The sequence below is a fragment of the Hetaerina americana genome, unplaced genomic scaffold (assembly GCF_022747635.1).
Source record: "Hetaerina americana unplaced genomic scaffold, ioHetAmer1.1.p SCAF_8, whole genome shotgun sequence".
NCBI lineage: Eukaryota > Metazoa > Arthropoda > Insecta > Odonata > Calopterygidae > Hetaerina > Hetaerina americana.
Genome location: NW_027287427.1, coordinates 44,420,311 through 44,442,863, shown reverse-complemented (window position 1 = coordinate 44,442,863; position 22,553 = coordinate 44,420,311). Strand labels below are relative to the sequence as shown.

The following is a 22,553-nucleotide window of genomic DNA, read 5'->3' as shown; positions in this document are numbered from 1 at the left end:
GTGAATTGGGAAAAACTAATGAGTATTCTGCAGAAAATAGGAATAGATTGGAGGGAAAGGAGGCTAATCCGCAACCTGTACATGTCTCAGACTGCTCAGGTGCGGGTGGGAAACGGGGAGTCAGGATGGGCAGTGTTAGGAAGGGGTGTAAGGCAGGGTTGCCCATTATCACCGTTGCTGTTCAACCTGTATGCAGAGGAAATGATCAAAGAGGCATGGGAAGAACTAGAGGTAGGAATGAAAGTGGGCGGGGAATTCGTAAAATCAGTTAGGTTTGCTGATGACCAAGCTTTAGTTTGTCAGTCAGCCAAAGGGCTGCAAGCATTGCTGAGTGAATTGGAAATTCAGTGCGACAGGTATGGGATGAGAATCAACATTAATATAACAAAGGTTATGCGATTTTCTAGAAAGAAAAAGGCCAAGCTTAACATTAAAATAGGTGGGCAAAAAATAGAGCAGGTAGAACAGTTTACGTATCTCGGTAGTGTTTTGGACCAACACGGTCAAAGTAGTAGGGACGTAAGGAGAAGAATTGCGCTAGGCAAAGAGGCTTTCACGAGGAGGAGGGAGTTGATGACGGGGACTTTGAGTAAGGATGTTAAGAAAAGACTCGTAAAAACTTTGATATGGAGCGTAGCTATGTACGGCGCGGAAACGTGGTCATTGAAGCAGGAGGATAGACGTAGACTGGAGGCTTTTGAAATGTGGGTGTGGAGAAGAATGGAGAAGGTGAAATGGACCGAGAAGAAAACAAATGAGGAAGTACTTGGTATGGTGGGCGAAGAGAGGGGTTTGTTGGGAGCAATCCTATGGAGGCAGGAAAAGTGGATGAAGGGGGTGTTGACCGGCAGTGGGATGTTGAAGACTGTGATAGAGGGTAGAATGTTGGGCAAAAGAGGAAAGGGAAGGAACAGGATAGGGATGTTGGACGGGATGAAGGGCGGAAGAAAGTACTCAGAGATGAAGAGGGACCTGGTGTAGAGTAGAATTTAGGGTTGTGTTTTGTTAGTAGTCACAAAATATTTGTTTGGTAGTTGTGTCCATCGAAAAACCTACCTTAACCGGTAGATTACCTTAAAAAAAGCAGAGACATGAAAACCCCGAAGTATATATTTTGGTCGAAAACGTTGATGGTGCGACCGTGAGAAGAATTTGTATTGAGAGATGAACATCGGGTGATACGAGAAGAGATCGGTACCTATCTACAAACTATTGTACAAAAATAGGTACACCAAATCAGCTTCAGGAGTGTAAGTTTTTGTACTCACGAGGAAAACACCTCGTGTGTCATTGAGACAAAATAGTTAACAGCAGATACGATGGAAAATACCATAGAATGGAGAGATTTAAGGGAAGATTAAGAGAATCTGAGTGAATTTATGAGTGACAAGTGATGAAGGGCGTCATCATAAGGAACAATGAAAGAATGTAAAGAGTGGCTAGTGACAAGATAGCTTTGAGAAATGCTAGAGAGCATTCTCAGCGATAAACAATGAAAATTATGAGGAAGGGAGTGTGCTTCGAGGTGGAAAAATGTTCAAAATTGCCCCGCGGCTCCCTGAGAAAGCATCATACGTGTATTTCGAAAGGTCAACTCAAAACAAATGTACTATGAATTCCACTACTTTGCCAAAAAAAAGTTTTAGTTTTTTCTTTCCAATTATGGTTGATTTTAAGTGAAAAAACTATAGAATATTTCAAACTTTGTAAACGCAAACGCGACTCAATTGTCCCATGTTTTATTTATTTATTTATTTATTTTATTTATTCAGTATAAGTCCGAAAACAGCACATTTTGGCCTTTACATCGAACTATTAACAACGATAACAATGGTCACATTTTACAAACACCCAAGCCCGAGATGGAGCGAAACTCACCCAGGCGGGAATCGAACCCGCGACCCTTGGAATGGCAGACGAGGACGTTACCCCGCCGCCACCGGGGCCGACTATACATTAAATTTGGCGTATAGGGTGAATTACGACAGATTTATTTTAAGACAAACGCTTTAAATAATAAACGAGGGCGTATCGAGCTAAATTAAATTATTGTGGTAACACCCTTAAAATACTGTCGAATCTGCTGTAAAGCTACACAATGGCTTGCTATTATAATAGTATTTGATGCTCTTGTTCCGGAATTTTATTGTGATTTTTAGCGTCGCCAAATTGAACGGGTAAGTTTACAGCATGACCGGGTCAACAAGTTATACACGTGTATAAGGTGTAATATATATAAATATATATATATATATATATATATATATATATATATATATATATATTAATATTACACTTGGACGGATCATTAGAACACAAAAATATAAATAGAAAACACGTAAAAGGACACTCACATTAAACTTCCTTAAATGTGTCATTTTACGTGTTTTCTATTTATATTTTTTGCTCTATTGTGCCGTCTAAGTGTTATCTTGCTCTCGTGAGTGATTCCACATAATTGATATATACACTGCCCCATCCCACCCATACATATAAATATATATAAATATATATTTGCATAATGTATGTATATATATATATATATATATATATATATATATATATATATATATATATATTGTTGGAGTCGAACCTCCTTTCCTCCCTCCCATCCATCAACCCTGCCCCTCTTCCTGACAGTGTGAACACCCTGTAATAAAAAGTATATTTCCTTGAAAATACTACTCAGAGGCAACGATGGTCGTGAGAGTGAAAAATTAAATTAAATTTGTAGGACTGCAGTGCCTTCATTTGTCTTTGCGATGGACAATAAACCACCGAATAACAGCTCACAAATTTTCGTGATTATTATTCATTATGAAATTATTTCACCAAGTGAGGTCTCGAGCAAATATAATTTCATGAGTGGTTATATTAACCTTTTCCTGCTCTAGTTCTCCTTACGTACCTACCCGGTCTAAACCTGAGATCTGGATAATCAACCCTTAACGGCCGGTAGGAGACGACCATGAAGACATTTTCGCTCGACACCAAGCGATCGAATAGTTCCGCAACAGACACCCTACGCGCAAGGTTCCGCACACCAATAGGATCACACCCCGTTTCCCCTTTTCGCCAATTTTCCGAAGGCGTTCAATTCTCTTCTTTTCCCCCCCGAAACCTTTCTTTATATTATCCTCCCTCGGATTTCCGTGGGTCCGTCCGACGATTTAAACGCGGGTTGAATCTTTATTTTCTCCTATTCGGACACGGGGCCGCGCCAACGATTTATACGTGCCAGCCATTGAGAACACTCATGTTTTTCTTATCGAAGCTTCGGCCGCACTATGCATGCTTCCGACTCCGGGCCCATTACGGCGAAAAGCCATTTGTTTTAGATAGCGGGCCGCGCAAAGATTAAATGAAACATACATCGGCTTCCTTCCCTTCTGCGCGTCGGCATCACGCTCTCGCCTTAAATTCAATTTCCGACGCCGGCCGCTCCCCCTTCCCCCCCGCGCCAAGAAAAATAAAGAAGCGCCCGCCCTCGGTGCTGAGACATTCATGAGTTCTCCCACGCAGCGGAGGAACGCGTGTTCCGCTGCCTAAGTGGGCCGCAGTGAAAATGGGGCGGAAAGGATAAAATTTAAAGAGTCTGCTGTATCACTTCCTCTGAACCCGGATTTCGTCGAAAACAGTTCAATTTTCACGAAATGCTATGGAAAGATCTTTCATCATTATTACTATTACTACTGCTGACAGTAATCCACCGGGTTGGGATAGTTTTTCGAAGAGCCCAGGCACTACAAAACACTGCGTTCCTAAACCCTACGTAGCAATGCACAATATATCTTTATACCACGCTAAAAATTACAACAACTCTTACTTCAACTCTGCATGCTCTCTACCTACCTTTATACTATCCAACCATTCTTTTTCTCCCCCTACCTCTTTTTCCAAGCATTCTCCCTCCTATTACCGTCCCCAGCATCTCACTTTCGTCTCAGTATGTCCTGCACCCACTTGTTCTGCCTTTTTCGAATTTCTTCCTGCGGGTGTCTATCTTCCCTTGCCGTCCCTAGCACTTCTTCGTTTGTTTTTCTTCCCTTCCAATTTATTCCCTCCGTTCTTGCCCACAATCACATCTCAAAGGTCTCCAATCTATCGTTATTTTCCTGCATCAGGTTTCGAATCCATGCAAAACTACGCGACATTTCAAAGTTTTCGCTAACCTAGACATTTACTTCAGATGCCTTTTACTAATTCCCACCGCTTTGTAACAGGTGCTTTGCCTTGTGCAATGCTTCTTCTTTTAATGCCCGTAATACTTCGACCAGCATCTTTTAAAACAATTTCTAAGAAGATTAATAGTTCCATCTATTTTAGTTCATTTTTGGGAGACCTTGGAAACTGAATACTTTTCTCTAGCGCACACAGTAAAATAACGAGTTTTTAATGCCTACCCAAACTGAAATCCTCTTCGTCACATGAAATAGATGGCTACGCCTTTTCTTCATCGAAATTCCAGACTTTTTCCGAGTTTCCCGACAAAAATGCTGTCTTTTTTTTTTCGAATATTTTAGAATTTTACATCAAAATCTGCCGACTTATAATAACAAGCGAAATTAGACAAAATGCAATCTAAAACGTTTCACAGTAAACATCATATAGCACTTTCCACAAGGTTTCCTAATAAATCAGAAATATGATGAGTATATTTCGTCATTTTCAAACGATAAAAATTGAGTTTCTCGTGAATTAAGATGCAGGATGTTGCACCGAACTTCAATCATACCTTTTCCCTCCGAGTCAGCCCCACCGTGTCACTAACACCACAGTCGGGTCCATTCAGTTTTGGTTACTGTAAGCGTTTGAAAGCACAGGCCATTTCCAAAGCTAAGCTCCAAATGTCTTCAAACGTAAATCACACATCCTCCTCTTCGATAATCAGTGAATCGTGTACCATACTCTCGATTTGCTTTTTAAAAAAATTGGCCATATTTCCGAAATTACGAGGAAACCGAAAAATTTTGGAATTTTCCACGATTATCCCAACAGAGTGGCTGTGGCCCTAATCTTTAAGGTCCCATGACAATCGTATGCATTTTGATTTTTCATCGATATTTCGCTCAAAATGTTTGCAAGTGAATACAAGCATCCATTTCTCCAACAATTTCAGAGTGTAAAAACCATTCGCTTCGACCGGGATTCGAACCCGAATCCCTCGATGTCCAGCCGAGTGCCTTAGCCAGTTAAGCTATCGAGGCGTCCTCCAATCCATTGCTCCATTTAAATCCTCATCGAAAAATTTCGTTTGTGAATAAACCCAAAATTTGAAGGTTCGGAATTCATTACAACGACTGAAAGTCATACTAGAGACAACAGTCCAACCAAAGGGTAGCTAGTTAACCGATGGTGGACAGCACGACTAATATGCAAAACAATTAATCTTAAAAAGGTGAGGGAAATTCGCACAAGCTGGAGAGGGCGTGGTTTATTTCCCTGTGACGCCTGGGGTCACCGAGGAAAATCTGGTTCCCAGAAAATAACGCTGCTAGAGCTTTTAAGTTTGAAAAGTGCGTACATGCAAAACCATTACCCGGGATGAGAATCCGGACCCTCAGGTCAGAGGCCGAAGGCCATGCACGCTATTCCACCACAGCCTCCCACTGCTGCGTGAGTTACAAGGAACACGTTCATTTATTTCCTTTTCCATTTCGATTTTGACAACTGAAATTTAATCACAAGGAAACACAAAAGGGGGATTTTCTTTGGATTCCCACGATGAGGAATTAATGACTCTACAGTTTTATTCCTGTATATCGAGGATAGACCATGACAAAAGATAGCAGAAACGATTTATCCAACGCAACTACCTGACTGAGTACTGACTAAAGAGTCTCCAGCCTAATAATGAGGTTTCACTGGTCCCAACAACCAAAAAACATGTTTTCGGAATATTCCCTAACGTAATTAACATGCTATTTGGGAGCCATTAAGAATTTATGACTTTGAAAATGACTTATTAGTGAGACAGATAAGTGGACCTGGGGTCGACTTGCGGCTGGGTGAAGGGAAAAATTACCACAATTTTGATCGGGGGGAGGGGTGGGACAGATATAGAAGAATAAAAAAAATAATAATTAGCATAAATAAATAGAGAATGTATCTACAGCCTTTGAAAAAATATAAAAAGGGAAATTAGAGGAAAACCCTGATAGCAGTACTTTTTTTGAATAATTGATACGTAGCAGTTGACTGTTTTAGCCGTTACTCTGTGGAATTTTTCCATCGTATAGAAAGAAAGAAAACACAGCAATTCCACATTTACACTTTATTTAGACGACCATGGTTTCACCACTGCGTGGCATCTTCAGGTGAAGGCATACATAGTAGAGGGCGGGTATATATACACAGTCAGGGAGGGAGGGTGGATTGGGGAGAACGGAGGAGGGAGGGGGGGGAGGAGTCTGGGTAATGGGTATGAGTGGGAGAAGTCTTAGGCCACTCAGCGGGGGTTTGAAGGCTTTGCGAGGTTAAAGGGGAATGGTTTGGTAATGGGAGGCATAAGAGAGGGGAACGGGAAGGGTACAAAATCTCATTGACCAGGTGGGTTTCTTTAGAATTCTTGCGGGTGATTATTTCCAACTCTTCCAGTGCATCTAACCTTGGACCTTTTTTCTCTATGTGTAAGATGTTGGGGATAAATTTACTGTGGTGTTTGTGTGTTAGTAGATGATTTGCGAATTGGGATGTATGTTTGTTGTTTGTGAAGCAAGCTAAGTGTTCTTTGGTTCTGATGTTGAATGTTCTCCCAGTCTGTCCAATATATATTGCGTTACAGTCATCGCAGCGGAGCTCGTAAACTCCGCTTTGTTCCATTTTGTCTATTTTGTCTTTGTTGGATCCCAGGATGTCTTTTAGTGTCTGTCTGTTGTAGAAGGCGGCTTTGATTTTTTCCCGGGGGAGTAATCTTTGGATTTTGTGTGATATATTCCCAAGGAAAGGTAGTCTCCGCCGTATGCCTTCACCTGAAGATGCCACGCAGTGGTGAAACCATGGTCGTCTAAATAAATTGTAAATGTGGAATTGCTGTGTTTTCTTTCTTTCTATATGATACGTAGCAGGTTTTTTAAAGTCAAATTCATCCGGTTTTCGGTTGCTACGTCATTTGAAACAGCCTGAAAGAAGCACAGAAGGCGTCTGAAGGGCCAGAGTACCTTACGGGCGGAGGAGTACCAGGTGTTACGCCCCCCAGCCACCACACCGCCTGGATACGGCCCTAGCTAGAGACCTGCGGCAATAACCCTGATAGCGTACCTCACTTGGCGGGATTTTTAAGTTTCAGGCCAGGCATGCTCCGATATGAGTATAATTGGGCATAAATATCTATCAAAACTTGTTAGTGAGAAGAGATAATAACCGCAACTGATATTCTTTCACAAACGTTTGGCGAATCGTCATCGACTTGCTCCATCTTGTCCCCCTCCCTCTCCCGAGGAAAAACCTTAACAAGACCCATCACGGATATTGTTTTCAGATTCAGCGGATTTTTTCGAGCGGTTCAAATTCGATTCTCGTCCACTGCATCCGGAAAAAACAGCCGACCGCGTTCTCAAAACCACTCATGATAACCCCGTTAAATAGTCGATTCGCCCTCGCGAAACCTTCGCGCTAAGCCGCTTTCTATCGTCCGCTTCCCGCTCACGTTATGCTATGAGAAAACGCCAACGGGGGGCCACCCGGGGCAAAATTATCTCCCACTTTCATCGCACCGGAATAAATTGCTCACTTGATGGAGGAAGCGTCAAAATATCCGCCGCGGGGGAGAGGGGTAGGTGGATGTACGGGCATCCGCCGCCGACACTGGGCGCGAGGAACGTCCACGTCGCCGAGCAAACTCCCTTATCTTCCCATTTCGGTTTCATCCGAAAACGTGCCGTGGGAAAAATTTGCACGGCGGACCCGAGAGTTTGCCAAAATGCAGTCACCGCCGCGGATGCATAAGTATGTTACGAGAGGGAACAGTTATCACTGGTTGATTTCAAGTTTAAATGTCTTCCAATTTATTTCTGATAAACCACTAGCACCAGAAATTTGAAACTTACGTTACTTCTCGACACCATATCCCTGTAGAGGTACACATTTTTCACAACGCCGACTCCATGATTCCATGGCCGTCAAGAATGCTTCCTTAAGGGGCTTCCACTTTTGCCCTCGGGAAAAACTGGTTGTTCCGTGGCCCAGAAATTTGGGGTTCGTTTTCCGCCCGACGTTCACCCTTTTGTTGAACTTTTGCATCAACTAACGCAAATTTTTCACATTAATAACACCATCACCGCACGCATTTCTCGATTGACGCTCAATTTCGATGGGTGGTAAACCATAGAAGTGGATAAAACGAATGATCACACTGTTCATGTATACTAATCAACGCCATTTTCAGAATTGAAATTGCGTCTCAATATAGCGGCAGATATACCAACCTATTGACTGCGTGGTGCAGTCATGTATGTATTTCATTCATTAAGAGGGTCCTCGTATTTTAAGTCCAATCACGTCTAATTATCTACTCCCGACTCCGAGAAAAAAATGAGTAACCTTAGGACTTAAACGCTAGGTTGCACACAGCGTTTTGAGACAGTTACCACCAGTTATCTACCCTTTAACGCAGGCTTTTGACAGAATATTCACCGCATTTGACAGCCTCGATTAGTCAACGGTTAACTACAGTAAATCTTGCCAAGGGTGAACTCGTAAGGCACCACTTATGATTTCTGGAAATAGCAGGAATTCCACAGACTAGTTAAAAAAAATTGATATTTTGATGGAAATTGAAAAAGTAAAAGTTGTAAAAATGCCATTTAATAATCTTTATTTCAAACTTGAGTCCAGACTAAGATGTATTTTCAAACGATACAGGGTTAAAACCAAGGGTGGCGTTTCAACGTTTTGACAACTCAATTCCCGATTACATATATTTTTTCAGAATTTTAGTCTGATAACATCCTCTCAAATATTTCAATTGAAACTCCGCCGCTGAGAACATGGGGCAGAAAATGCTTTCCAACAGCGTCACACATGTTTCTCAAATGGGTCATTCAGCGGGTTTTACATGAGAATTAGGCAACCATGATGAATTAATATTCCGACATAGCAAATAAAAACAAATTTTTAACTCAATAAGCATTCTGTCTCTTCCATTCGTTCCATATTTTATCCTCTCCTCCTTATATCTCGCTAATTCAACTCACACCCCTCTACCCAATGCCGCTTATGTCAATATCTCCATCCACTTCTTCTGTTTCCTTTGAGTTTTCCCCACAATCTTCTTTCTTCCCAGGCAACTTCTACCCCTTCCGTTTTTATTCGCCTCTACACCCAAAGAGGGATGCAAAATAAGTAAATGACATACTTATTACAAAGCTCTTCATCTATGTATATCTATATAAATACCCACCGATCCACCAAAAAAGGTGTGTGGCAGAGTATGCAAGCACCAGGTGAGATGGCGGAGTAAGAGATAAGGGAAAATAGGGGAGAGGAAGGGAAAAAGGAAAAAAAATCCCTAAAAAACCTCCAAAAAAGGTTCATTTTTTAAACGCATGCTGGCGGAAAACTGAACAAAACAAGTGGCAATTACACCCAATAAAAAATAACATGCAGGGCCCGTATAATAAGTATCGCGACTGGTTCGCTGTAGCCTCCACGGAGCGGTGGATGGGGGTCCGCCAGGTCGGCTCGGTAGAGGGGTTCCCCACCACTCAGGCGCACTAGTTCAGTCGCCTCCCGGCATGCGTTGAGACAGGAGGTGGATTTTTATGACGTGTGATTGTTTGTGGTGTCGTCGCGCCAGCATGGAGCGCACCGTCGAGCAACGCTACGCTGTGAAGTTTTGCGCTAAACTCGGGAAATCCGCGTCGGAGACCCTTGAACTCATTAAACGGGCTGATGGGGATGATGCCTTAAGCCGCACAAAATGTTTAAGGAAGGCTAGGAGCTCGTCGAAGACGAGCACCCCGTCGGACGCCCGACGACCGCTCGAACCGATGCTCCGGTGGCCAAAGTAAAAAAGTTTTGGACTCTGACAGGCGTTTAACCATCGCCCTTATCAGTGAGGAGACCGGCCTTTCATTCGGAACCGTCCGTGCCATTGTAACAGAGGATCTTGTGATGAGGAAAGTGTGCGCGAAGTTGGAGCCGAAAGTCTTCAGCGAGGAACAAAAACTGTCGCGGGTGGAAATTTCGCAAGAAATTTTGGACTGCGTCCAGGAAGATAAAGATTTTCTCGACAACGTTATTACCTCAAAGGGTAGCTCAAAAGGAGCTCAAAGGATATCGGTTCGACTCCATCGAGGCGGTTCAAGCGGCGACGACAAAGGCTCTCAAAAAGTATTCCGGAAACCAACTTCCAGCAGGCTTTTGACGAGTGGCAGACGCGCCGAACTAAGTGTATCGATGCAGGAGGAATGTATTTTGAAGATTATTACGCAATTGTAATGATATCCGCAATAAATTTTGATTTTTGGAACCAGTCGCGATACTAATTGTACGGACCCTGTAGTTCTTTGTTAGACGAAAAAAAAGGGAATGAAATTGAAACACAACCACCTAAACGACAGATTTCCATCGCCTGCGTGCATTTAGAGACTGCAAAAGTTGGGGTTATTTACATAATAAGCCACAATTTCCAGTCACTCCATATTTATTGAATGCTGCCTCGAGTTGCTGTTGAACGAATCAATGGCATTAAAGAGTATTACTGCATTACTGCTTAACAACTTTGCTTATTTGAGACGAGAATAAAGGGATAAAAATGGTCACACTCATGTTCAGGATTTTTCGAAACGAGGTTTCACACTTCCAGAAATATAGAGACTTGCTTCATCAATGTGCGCCGTCACGGTTTTGTGTGCACGCCTCAAACCACGCAGTATTCGCATAAAGGAAGTGACTTTGAAGTGCCTTCACGAGTCAAAGGACTGCAGCAACAATTATTCACGTGCAAGGAAGCGCTACGCACCTTGATAAGGGTAGCTTTAATGAACCTTTAAAGCTCCCAGTATTACCCAAACTTCCCCAAGAAGAACGGAAATAAACCAGCAGCTACCGATTCAGACAGACGAAAAACAATTAGGATTAACTGGAATCCCATAAAACTGCAATGACCACCCTGTTGCTCACAATGACTATTTTTTCAATTGAAATCGATATTTGAACATACACACCCCGTAGGCTTTGGAAAACGAAGTGATTACCAAAGGTCATAAAGGCTTCTTTTATTGTACAGCATTCAATTTTATCGTTCCCGATTACGTTTCACTGACGATCGCCTGGTGCCCGCATAAGTTCTTACATTAGGTTGTAAAAACTTTACCACTGGCCAAATTTTAAATCCAATCGCACTGCAATTAGAGCGATACCAAATCTTCTAATCTAACAAACGATATCACAGCCAACTACAATTACATTAAACACTACTAGTGTTCATATTAACATTTGTTTTTTTAATATACGCTTCACTAATATTTAAAACAATATGGATAACCCTCTGGGATGAAGAAATGTGTATGTGATTTCGAACACCAATGCCAAATTTATTAACTAAATAGTGGAGATTAAACAATATAATCTGCGAAGTTAATACTTCCTGGGATTGTAGGTACTACTTGGATGTACTACTTTTTGCCAAATCACGAAAACCGCCAAGTCGCTGAAGTCTCGAAGACGATCACAAATATCCATTCGGTCGGATGACTCGAGTGTAGAAAGATCGCAAGCAATCAAGGGGGGAAACCTCATCTTAGCATATATCGGCGAAAAATATGAGAAAACGTAGCCATCAAAACGAAATCGGGTATAAACATTCAAATCGCACCTTTCTAAATGATTTCACGAATTCCACAATGAACGGCTATGGGAAAGGAGGCTTGGATCTTAAAGATCATTGGCAGTTTTAAATATTTTAACGACCAAACTGAAATATTTGTAGGCATATAAATATTAGTCTAATATTTCCGATTGCCTTTTGTTGAAACATATGATATCTTCAACTATTTAACGAGTCTCTCATGGCATTATTGTTGAACTAATCATTTTGGTTGATTTTGTACTTGTGTTGATTTTGGCCAGGACTCAATTTTTAATTAACTTTAAGAAAACAAATGAGGTGATATCTCATACTCCCCAATTACGTATTTTCACCACGTATTGGAGATCCATATATTATCGGTTATTGCGTGTTTTGAAAACGTCTTCTATGTACCTCAACCAGCACCTTACAGACCTCTGAACAGTGTGCTTACGTGGGAAGTATTTACTCGAAAATGACTACGTCTTATCGTCGAAATAATATTCGCCCTAGCTTTTCTCAACTTTTTCTAGTGGTTCTCAACGTAACAAGTACTGTGGTGCATTTCTGCTCTTCAAAAGGTAATCAACTGTTTCTACGAATGAGCAGGACGATAAAGCTTCCCGATATAGAACGACAGTGATAATATGCGAAAAGATTTGAAACCGTCCTGACATCTACCAATAAAGCAATGAGTTTCCTGTTTCACTACCTCAGTTTAAAATCAGGGAGCACCATACCCAGAGGAATAGAATAATTTAATTCCTCCATTCTGTAATGACAACAAAGGGGATCGAGATGGTGAGGTGGCTATCGTACTGGCTTCCCACCCAGAGGGCCCGGGTTCAAATCCCGGCGGTGTTGAATATTTTTCAGAGATATTGCGATCCCTACTTGAGGTGCTTTGTGGAGGGCACTTTGAGTGAGTACGCCGTCCATCGGATGGGGCGTTAAGCTGCGGACCCCTTGGCACGATACGACAAGAAACTTTAAGTAAGGCACTTCCCTTCAAAGAGTGTGTTGACCACAGATTTAAATGATCGGTGGAATAACAGATAAATATGATGGCTGAAAAACTACGGCATTTGACAACTCCTTCACCAGAAAAAATAAGTACCACTTAATTTTAATGGGATCGAGATGGTGCGGGGGTTAACGTACTGGCTTCTCACTCAGAGGGCCCGGGTTCAAATCCCGGCGGTGTTGAATATTTTTCAGAGATATTGCGATCCCTACTTGAGGTGCTTTGTGGAGGGCACTTTGAGTGAGTACGCCGTCCATCGGATGGGGCGTTAAGCTGCGGACCCCTTGGCGCCTTTCGTAAAGACTAGGCTAATGCCGACGCCGGGTTTCTCTTCATCCTTTCCTACCCATCCCCTATGGCGCAAATGACCTCAGCTGTCGGTCGCCTCCCAGTAATACTACTACTGTGGTATTTTTAATATAAACTCTAAATTTTTTTATAATAAAAAATTATAATAAATATTCTACAATTGTACAGCGATACACTTACTTCCCTCTCATAACAAAACAATCTAATACCCAACACATCAGTAAGCCCCTTTCCAATTCCGCATACTCCCTTCATTCCGTCCAACATCCCTATCCGATTCATACCCCTTCCTCGTTTGCCTAGCATTATCCCAACTACCAGTCTTCAACATCCCCCAATCAAAAAGTTCTGCATCCATCTTTCCTACCTCCTTTGGATTTCTCCCTACAGTCCCCTCTCCTCCCTCACCATGCCTAGCACTTATTCGTCTCTTTACCTCTCTGTCCATTTCACCTTTTCCACCATTCTCCACATCTGCATTTTATAAACCTCCAACATACCAATCCAAACCTATAATCAATGACCATGTTTCCGCGCCACACAAACCATCCTCCACATTGTTTTGTCAAGCATTTTCGTAACATATTTACTCAACGTTTCTCCCATCAATGCCCTCCTCCTTGTGAAAGCTTCATCGTCCAACGCAATACATCTTATGCATATTCTTATTCATATTCCATACTGGGTTTAAAATTGCAATTGCAGCGTCCCAATTTATTTGAAAGCGTTGGTTCCTCCGGGGCACACAAAGTAGCATCGTTTAATTTTAGATCAAGAATGATGCAGCTACATAAACAGTTTCGCTTTGACGTAGACGACCACGGTCTACGATCAGCTGATTAATTCCTCGGTCGTCAATTCATTAAAATTCTAGAGGAAGGCTAATTAAAGGGAACAAATTATATCATTATTTTCACTTGAGGCATAACAAAAGAGGAATGCGACCCAAAGCTTGAATGAAATTACTTTCAACCATTATTCTAGGTCTACACAGCGGACGCGGACTTAATCTGCCGCGATACACGCTAGGTCAGGCTGCTTAAAGGAAGGCGGGAAATGTTGAGGATGAAAGAGAGTGGTGTGAGTAAATAAGGTACGTTGGTTTATTAAATTAATTTCTTTCCTCCGTTTTTCCTTGGGTGGAAAATGGGAGGCGACCGTTTTTCTCTTCGCCTGATGATGAAGCAATGACTTAAGAACCTAGATAGGCCGAAATCAATATTCCTGTCGTGGAAAATCGCTACCTTTCCGTACAATATTACGTTCGATTTCCGACACCCCACGCCTCATTTATCGATAATGAATTGGAATAAGTTGAACAACAAAGAGTAAAACACAATAACAATTGTATCCGCCTGGAGAACAATGCACTCGACTATCATGCCTATTGTGCTATTATGGTCTTCAGTGCGAGGATCATTATCACCGAAAACAATAAGAAAACATCCCATAAAATGTCAAGATGACGCCAAGACCGACGCGGGACAGGACCATTGTAGGAGGCCGGTAGCCGCCGAGGACTGCATGTGATTGCCCGTATTGTCATAGGTCGCTGATATGTCAGGACAAAAATGTTCAAACCTAAATGAGTATACAGAGACCCTTATTTATACAAATAACTTTCGTATAACGCTGAATTAACTGGCGTCCAACCACCATAGTTCGTCCCGAACGCAGAAGAAATGGAGAAATACCCAATACTCGACGACATCTCTGCCCCAAGTCGGCGAATGATTTTTTTTAACAGATCTCGCATCCACGTTGCGTCAACATTCTACCACGAACCCCAGTGCACCGTTAACGGACGAACAGCGGCTTGGCGTGAGTATATCAGGACGTGCCCGCGCGTGCGCCGGTGTGTGTGCGGGTGTGTACTTACGCAGCGTCCGCACATACTACGAGCGCGAACATGCAATTGCCGAGAAAAAAGCGCACGGTCATCAGTGGAGCCTGAATGAACCGGAAACCCATCAATACGCGCTCATGAGAGTCGGGAAACGGAGAGGGCATCGCGCGCGAATTTCCGCCCGCGGGAATTACCCCGAGCGTGAAAGAAAAGGAGAAAGCAAAAGAGGAAACGGACTGCTTCGGAGCGGGAGGAAAAAAAGACTAACGCTTTCCACGCGTCGTCCGCCGTCCGGCTTCCACAAGCGAAAGTGGATGCGAATTAATTGACGAGTGTTTCGGTGAACGCGAAGCCGGAAACCGAGAAGCGTGTGTCGTTGTGGGATGAAAACCTGAGGGAGGATGTTGACGTTCCATTTCGGACGGGTTTTTACCGTAAGTCATCCGTCGATGGCCGACGACGGCATCATATCGATTGCAGCAAGGATCAGAGTTCAAAAAACACAGGAAGTATAATGGTAGTGACCTCAGCCATGATTAACATAACCTATACGAGCATAACCTGTACAAGCAGCAGGGCTTCCGAGAGATGCGCACCAAGTTATTTAGATATTCGTACGAAAGGTAGTAATTAACTTCGATCGTTTCGAAAACCCAGCTGGATTTTGACCGCGGCGTACCATTTTATGCAATGCTCTGGCAAAAAGAACATTCTATTGATTTTTTCCCATTTGCTTGAGCGAAAAAATTGATTCATAGCAGCTCTCCGAACTTTCGCTTTCCCTGCCACTCTCTTAATTTCCTCATAGCTCCTTGCACCAACATTTTCCATGACCCGCTTCTTGTAATTAATTCCAAGCCTTCCTATGTAATTCCTACCCTCAAAATGTACTGAATTAGTTTCCCCCTAAGTTTCCTCCATTAGTTTCACTCGTGACCCTCTCTTCTGAGTACTTCATCTGTAGCTCATCTACCCTTTTCATTTTCATGATTGCACTATATTACATCGCTAATAACCTTCTTTTTCCAGCTGCTCCAATTGCCCACATCTCACATCTTTAGAAAAGTGTACCGTGCATATAAGTTTTGATGAATCAATTCCTAATCTTATCTTAGTACACACGCTCTTTGTTGTGAGAAATGTTCTACAGATAGACAAAAACTTTTTAAGATGCTATCAATATGAAAACTAAATATACATACATATATATATATGTATGTATATATATATATATATATATATATATATATATATATATATATATATATATATATATATATATATATATTTGAGAGATGGAATATATAGATATATAGAAGAACTGTAGAGTAAAGAACTTAGACCAACAAAGTTAGATTTTGAAAAAGAAAATGACGTAGAGGAAGACAGCTTAGGTCCAGGCATACTCGACGATGAGATAGAAAGGGCATTAAGGGAGATAAAGCTAAATAAGGCCGTGGGAGTGGATAACATTCCTGCGGAACTACTGAAATGTTTAGGCAAATGTGGGAGGAAGAGGCTATATGGGCTGATTCATAGTATCTTTGAGGAAGGAATCTGGCTGGAAGACTTTGTGAGATCAGTTTTAGTTCCTATTCCGAAAAAGGTAAAGGCTACATCATGCGAGGACTATAGGACAATAAGTTTGATATCCCACGCAGCTAAAGTTGTTCTCAGGATCATAAACAAAAGGATAGAGAGTAGGGCAAATGTTTACTTAGGGGATGATCAGTTTGGGTTTAGGAAGGGGAGAGGTATGCGTGATGCCATTGCAGTAATGAGATTATTAATCGAGAGGAATATAGAACACAACCAGGAGGTATTTGCCTGTTTCGTAGATTTCGAAAAAGCTTTTGATGGAGTGAACTGGGAAAAACTAATGAGTATATTGCAGAAAATAGGAATAGATTGGAGGGAAAGGAGGCTAATCCACAACCTGTACATGTCTCAGACTGCTCAGGTGCGAGTGGGTAACAGGGAGTCCGGATGGGCAGTGTTAGGAAGGGGTGTAAGGCAGGGTTGCCCATTATCACCATTGCTGTTCAACCTGTGTGTAGAGGAAATGATTAAAGAGGCATGGGATGAGCTGGTGATAAGAATGAAGGCCAGAGGGGAATTCATAAAATCAGTTAGGTTCGCTGATGACCTAGGTTTACTTTGTCAGTCAGCCAAGGGGTTGCCAGCATTGCTGAGTGAATTGGAAATTCAGTGTGACAGGTATGGGATAAGAATCAATATTAATAAAACAAAGGTCATGCGATTTTCTAGAAAGGAAAAGGCTAAGCTGAACATTAAAATAGGAGGGCAAAAACTAGAGCAGGTAGAACAGTTTATGTATCTCGGAAGTGTCTTGGACCAACACGGTCAAAGTAGTAAGGACGTAAGGAGAAGAATTGCGCTAGGCAAAGAGGCTTTCACAAGGAGGAGGGGGTTGATGACGGGGATGTTGAGCAAGGATATTAAGAAAAGACTTGTAAAAACTTTGATATGGAGCATAGCTATGTACGGGGCGGAAACGTGGTCATTGAAGCAGGAGGATGGACATAGATTGGAGGCTTTTGAAATGTGGGTGTGGATAAGAATGGAGAAGGTGAAATGGACAGAGAAGAAAACAAACGAGGAAGTACTTGGTATGGTGGGCAAAGAGAGGGGTTTGTTGGGAGAAATCCTATGGAGGCAGGAAAAGTGGATGAAGGGGGTATTGACCAGCAGTGGGATGTTGAAGACTGTAATAGAGGGGAGAATGTTGGGCAAACGAGGAAAGAGAAGGAACAGGATAGAGATGTTGGATGGGATGAAGGGAGGAAGAAATACTCAGAGATGAAGAGGGATCTGATGTAGAGTAGGATACTGGATTTTGTGTTTTAAACCATAATCATTATTATAATGGCATCTCCAAGTAGTATTTTTCATCACTTCTTCAAGTTACGAATGATTTAAATACCAGCTAAGCTGAAAGAGCAGTTATGATTTACATTTGATAGTAAAATTAGTCTGATTTTTGAACGTTAGACAGTTTAAAAATTATAAAGCATGTAACTTGAAGATTAAAATGGAACGACAACGAATGATAAACTGTCTTTGAAGGAAGGAAGCCCATTCAAATTTCTAATTGAGGAATCAAAAATGCTGGAAGAAGTGGAAAAATTATGATATTTGGAAGCAGGTCTACATTTGATGAAAAGTGCAAGGACACAATACATGAATGGCAAAGGCCATAAACATGTTCCATGAGAAGAAAAATCATACACAAAATTAACCTAAAAATTAAACAACTTTATCAAGGGTTAACTTATGCATTCTATCCCTATGTCAATGTGAGATGTGGAGAGAGGTACCTGAAGAGTAAAGACAAATCAGGAAGCAATGAAAATATGGCACTTCTAGACAATTACGAATTTGAAAAGATCAAGTCAAGTTACTACCAAGGCTCATCTACAAAATGTTGAAGGAGAAGTAGCAGCCTGGAAACAATTAAGCGGTAAGGAGTTATCTTACCAAGCATATTTTGAGGCCTGGAGGCATAATGAAAAGCCAAGTTTAAGTTTTTAATGGATGGTATGAAAGTAAAGCTGAAAAGGGCTCACAAAGGATAGCTAAGAGAAGATGAATGAAAAAGAAATGCTGATGACCTTACTAATAACTACTGATAAACATAACTATTGCAAACTTCGGGAATCATCCTAGAAAAATGGATTTCCTTTTAAATAAAACAAAATAGGCACACATCACTTGCTACAAAAATACATAATAAACTTATCACATAAAGCATAGAGAGAGAGTGTGTCTAAAGTAGGAATTCTTTAGATCAAAGAGTAATGATAGAAAGGTGAAGGCTTCTCTGAGCAATACCAAATGCAATCTGGAGCTTGACACATTCTAATCCTCTCCGATTCATTATTCAGAACTTTATCAGGGTTGCAAAATTTTGGGAATAGAATAAACAAAACATGATCTAAAATTCCCTTTATCCTTAGGAATTGATATTATAATTTCTAGTTCCAAAGCTTTTATGTTGAAGACCCTAGCCATTTCACCGCATGAAAATAATTTTTCTTCTATATAAGGATAGCAGCATGCTATGATCCCATTCCCCCATGGTGTATAGCTATGGAAGCAAATGATGCCGCATTGATGGAGCTCAAAAAGGGATATAACATACAGTGGTAGGCATATCCAAACACAACACCCTAAATCAGACCATAAATCACATCCCTTCATTCATGGAATTCAATGCGATACTGTCTAAGCTTGAGAAATAAGGATCAAGACATTGCAGTCAGTCATAATTTAATAATGTACTCATTGTCATGGCTCAGTTCACAAGTACATGAACATAATTTTAAGCAGTTTGGAAACACTTCACTCATACTGTTATCAAAAGTGGTCCATCAGCAATGGCTTCACAGAACAGCATATAATTCAAATGGCAATGCATAAAATACCAGTGCGATAGAAGCAATTAAAGCAACTGTTTATAAAATATCACTGCTATTTCGAATTCCAGAGAGAAACTGTGTAATTGGCATTGCAGCAGAGATAGTAATTCTTGTTAGATACTAGGCTCTCCAAATTCCTACATTATGGGCACACATTAGTCAAAACTTCAAAATCCCTCCGCACAGAATAAAATTTTCATTGGCCTTCAACTCTTGAGAACATAAAACCCAACCTGTCGGAGTTTATTATGAGAAATGACCATATGCTGTTATTCTTTTAATGCAGACAAGAGGAAGAATGTGTCTACTACATAACTTTAAGGCAAAAATCGATTTGAATGGTGGTCAAAATCCAAGCCTAAATGGCAAAGCGCCCACATCACAAGCAAGTCCCCACCCAGAGAGCTACTCCCCTCAGCCAACCTCTCCTCCAATCCTAGTGCAGCATCAATATCATTGAGATTCTCCCTGGAAGATGCTATATCTCCCCTTCCCAACACAGTCCTGTTTTTGGATCCAGGTGGTCCACTTGAACCACAAAGGGGCTTGCATGTGAGTGTTCAATGAATATTGATTCCAACATGGAATATTTGGCTCAGGCTTTTTATTCCTCCCGTCCCATCTCCATGGGCACCCGCTGTCCAACATAGACCTTGAAATCAGGGCCCATGTGATAACTAAATCAGCCTACCCATGACAAAATAGATTTCTATTATGAAGAATTCTTGTGACTGTAGAGTATAGACTCAGTTATAGGACATCTTTTTTGGTAACAACCTTCAAGTTTAAACATATCCATTTTTTTAAGTACCAAGTGCAATCAAATTCTAGGGTGAACAAGAGATATTCACTGGAATACCATCAACTATCAAGATTAAGTATTGAAATAGTGTCAACTTCCATAATATACTTAGTGGCTCGGAATTGGGAGAGTTAAAAAATCTAAAAAGTGAAGCCACAGTACTTTTCTATTCTTCATGCTAAGGCACATCCAGGACTGCAATCTCATATCAGTGTTTCCATTTTTGGAAAAAAATTTTTGGATAGCCATTTTGACAGAACTCAGACTACATTGATAAAAACAGGACAGCTACAGAATATGCTTTAAGGATGTGAAGTACTATCGTTTCCCAAATAAATGTGTACCTGACAATGATCATGCTTACATTAATGTGAAATCTACAAAATATGGCAATTCTTAAAGGTATCCCTTGCCATGGTAGGTTAGTAGGAATATGTTAAAATTTTGAAACATGAGTTTACAAATACAATAATACAACTATGCCATGATGTCAACAGCTATTTTTTATTGAAGCTTAAAACCTAGAATGTACCAGAAAAAATCTACTCTATTTGGAGCACACCTGCTCCAAAATAACCGAGAGCCTGTAACTCTCCATGCGCAAAGCCAGCAAATGATGGTATATCAACATGAAGATCTCCAAAAATACACCAATGCCCACTTACCCTGACACTTTGGTGCGCGGCCACCTGCTGTGCAGATGACGATGGTGCCAGGGGCTGTGGAGGCCTCCCACTGCTGGCCCCACTCCCCCCTCCTCCACTGGACACCCTTCGCTCCCCAGATGAGAACACACTGTCATGGGAGACGCTGTGCCGTAGACTGTCCTGGAAGATCTCTCCAGATGTCCTGCAACCACTGCAAAAGAGATGACACCAAACTGAATAAAACATACACATAAACACACTGTTACGTCAAAGATATATGTATGCATGTATTTAGAGCTATGCAGGCAGTATATACAGAATATGCCTACTAATCATTATGGCAGTACATGTCGGGTATGTCTAATAATCATTATCTTTTTGGTACACCAGATCAACTAATCCTAGACATTTTCCAGGGTAACAGCCAATAAAACTTCTCAATGGGAAAAGCCATTTGGATTTTGCCATTGGGAAGTTTTATTGGTTGAAGAACCTAGAGGTTACATAAAATAATGAATATATTCAGTCAAACTTCAGGAAATTTCATCATGAGTTTTTTTTTCATAAGAATTATTTTAACCTCTCCAACTTTCACTAAGCGACCATTGATATCCCACTTTTAATTTTTTCTACTTACTTTCTCCAAGTAAACCAGCCATTTCTTAGGGACTTCTAGGATAACATGAGTGTTATGTGCTAAATCAAGTAAATCCTTAAATTCAATATTCAGACTAATTGTGGGCACACATTTAACAGCAAAAGAAATACTAAATAAACAGAAAATCTTCAATGAGGCCTTGCTTCATCATCAACTCTGGTATTTAATTGTTCATAATACATATATCTTTTCACCAATGTTCCCCAAAACGTTTATATCCGAAGACGATCAACTGCAGAATGGGGCTAAAAAGTAGTGGGCAACCACTATCCAATGAATGAATATCAGATTTTTTTTAGTCACTCTTTTTGCCTCTTTAGTATGGGATGAACATTAAAATATAAACAATACCCTTAGAGGGAACAAAATGAGATCATCATGTGTCTTCATTTGTAAGGAACTCTTAAGAATTAAGGTGTTGTACTTGAAATAAAACTCTAAATTGAATCCATATTGTTCTTCACCAAAAAATTTGACTGTTTCAGTCAGGTAATTTGCATCCCCCCCCCCCCCAATGGTCAAGGATGTGGTCTCACCTAAGGAGTGAGTGTCATGTAAATTCATATTTTCATTCTGGAGAAACCTAATTGCCTGACATAAGTGGAATAATAAATCCTTATGGGCATTCAGGTTACCAGAAAGAGAAAATGTCAAATGAAACTTCAGTTTTCTTTGTTTTTATGAGTTACATGTATCTCGTACAACACAATTTGAGGTAATCTACCTAAGCCAATTGAAAACTCCACTTGTTTCAATTGGTACACAATGGAAAGTGGGTGTACAAGTGGGAAAAATATTTACAGATTGAAACATTAATCACGTCCAAAATGTATAAAATACAGACCTGTGTTGAAAAAAGGTTATTACACATGCAACTCATATGTTAATAAAAGTGAGAAAGGTGGAAAGCGCACACATGTAATGTAATGAGTTGATTTTTTAAAACAATTGTGCCAGATCAGTGGACAATTTTTAGTTGATTCATATTTTTATTGGACATTTAGCATGACAACTGGCTTTGATGCATGTCAATTTTC

The 22,553-nt window shown here is 40.9% G+C and overlaps 1 protein-coding gene across 1 annotated transcript in view; it reads right to left on the bottom strand.

The window, feature by feature from the left end:
- Positions 1–21,517, bottom strand: part of LOC139698004 (microtubule-associated protein futsch) — a 51,588-nt gene extending 30,071 nt beyond the window's left edge. Inside the window, exons 1-3 of the mRNA XM_071596860.1 lie at positions 21,496–21,517; positions 20,877–21,091; positions 19,793–19,954 (exon numbers count right to left, since the gene is read on the bottom strand). Of these exons, the coding sequence (XP_071452961.1) occupies positions 19,793–19,954; positions 20,877–21,091; positions 21,496–21,517 (399 nt within the window). The remainder of the gene's footprint in view (positions 1–19,792; positions 19,955–20,876; positions 21,092–21,495) is intronic.
- Between the last annotated feature and the right edge of the window lie 1,036 nt (positions 21,518–22,553).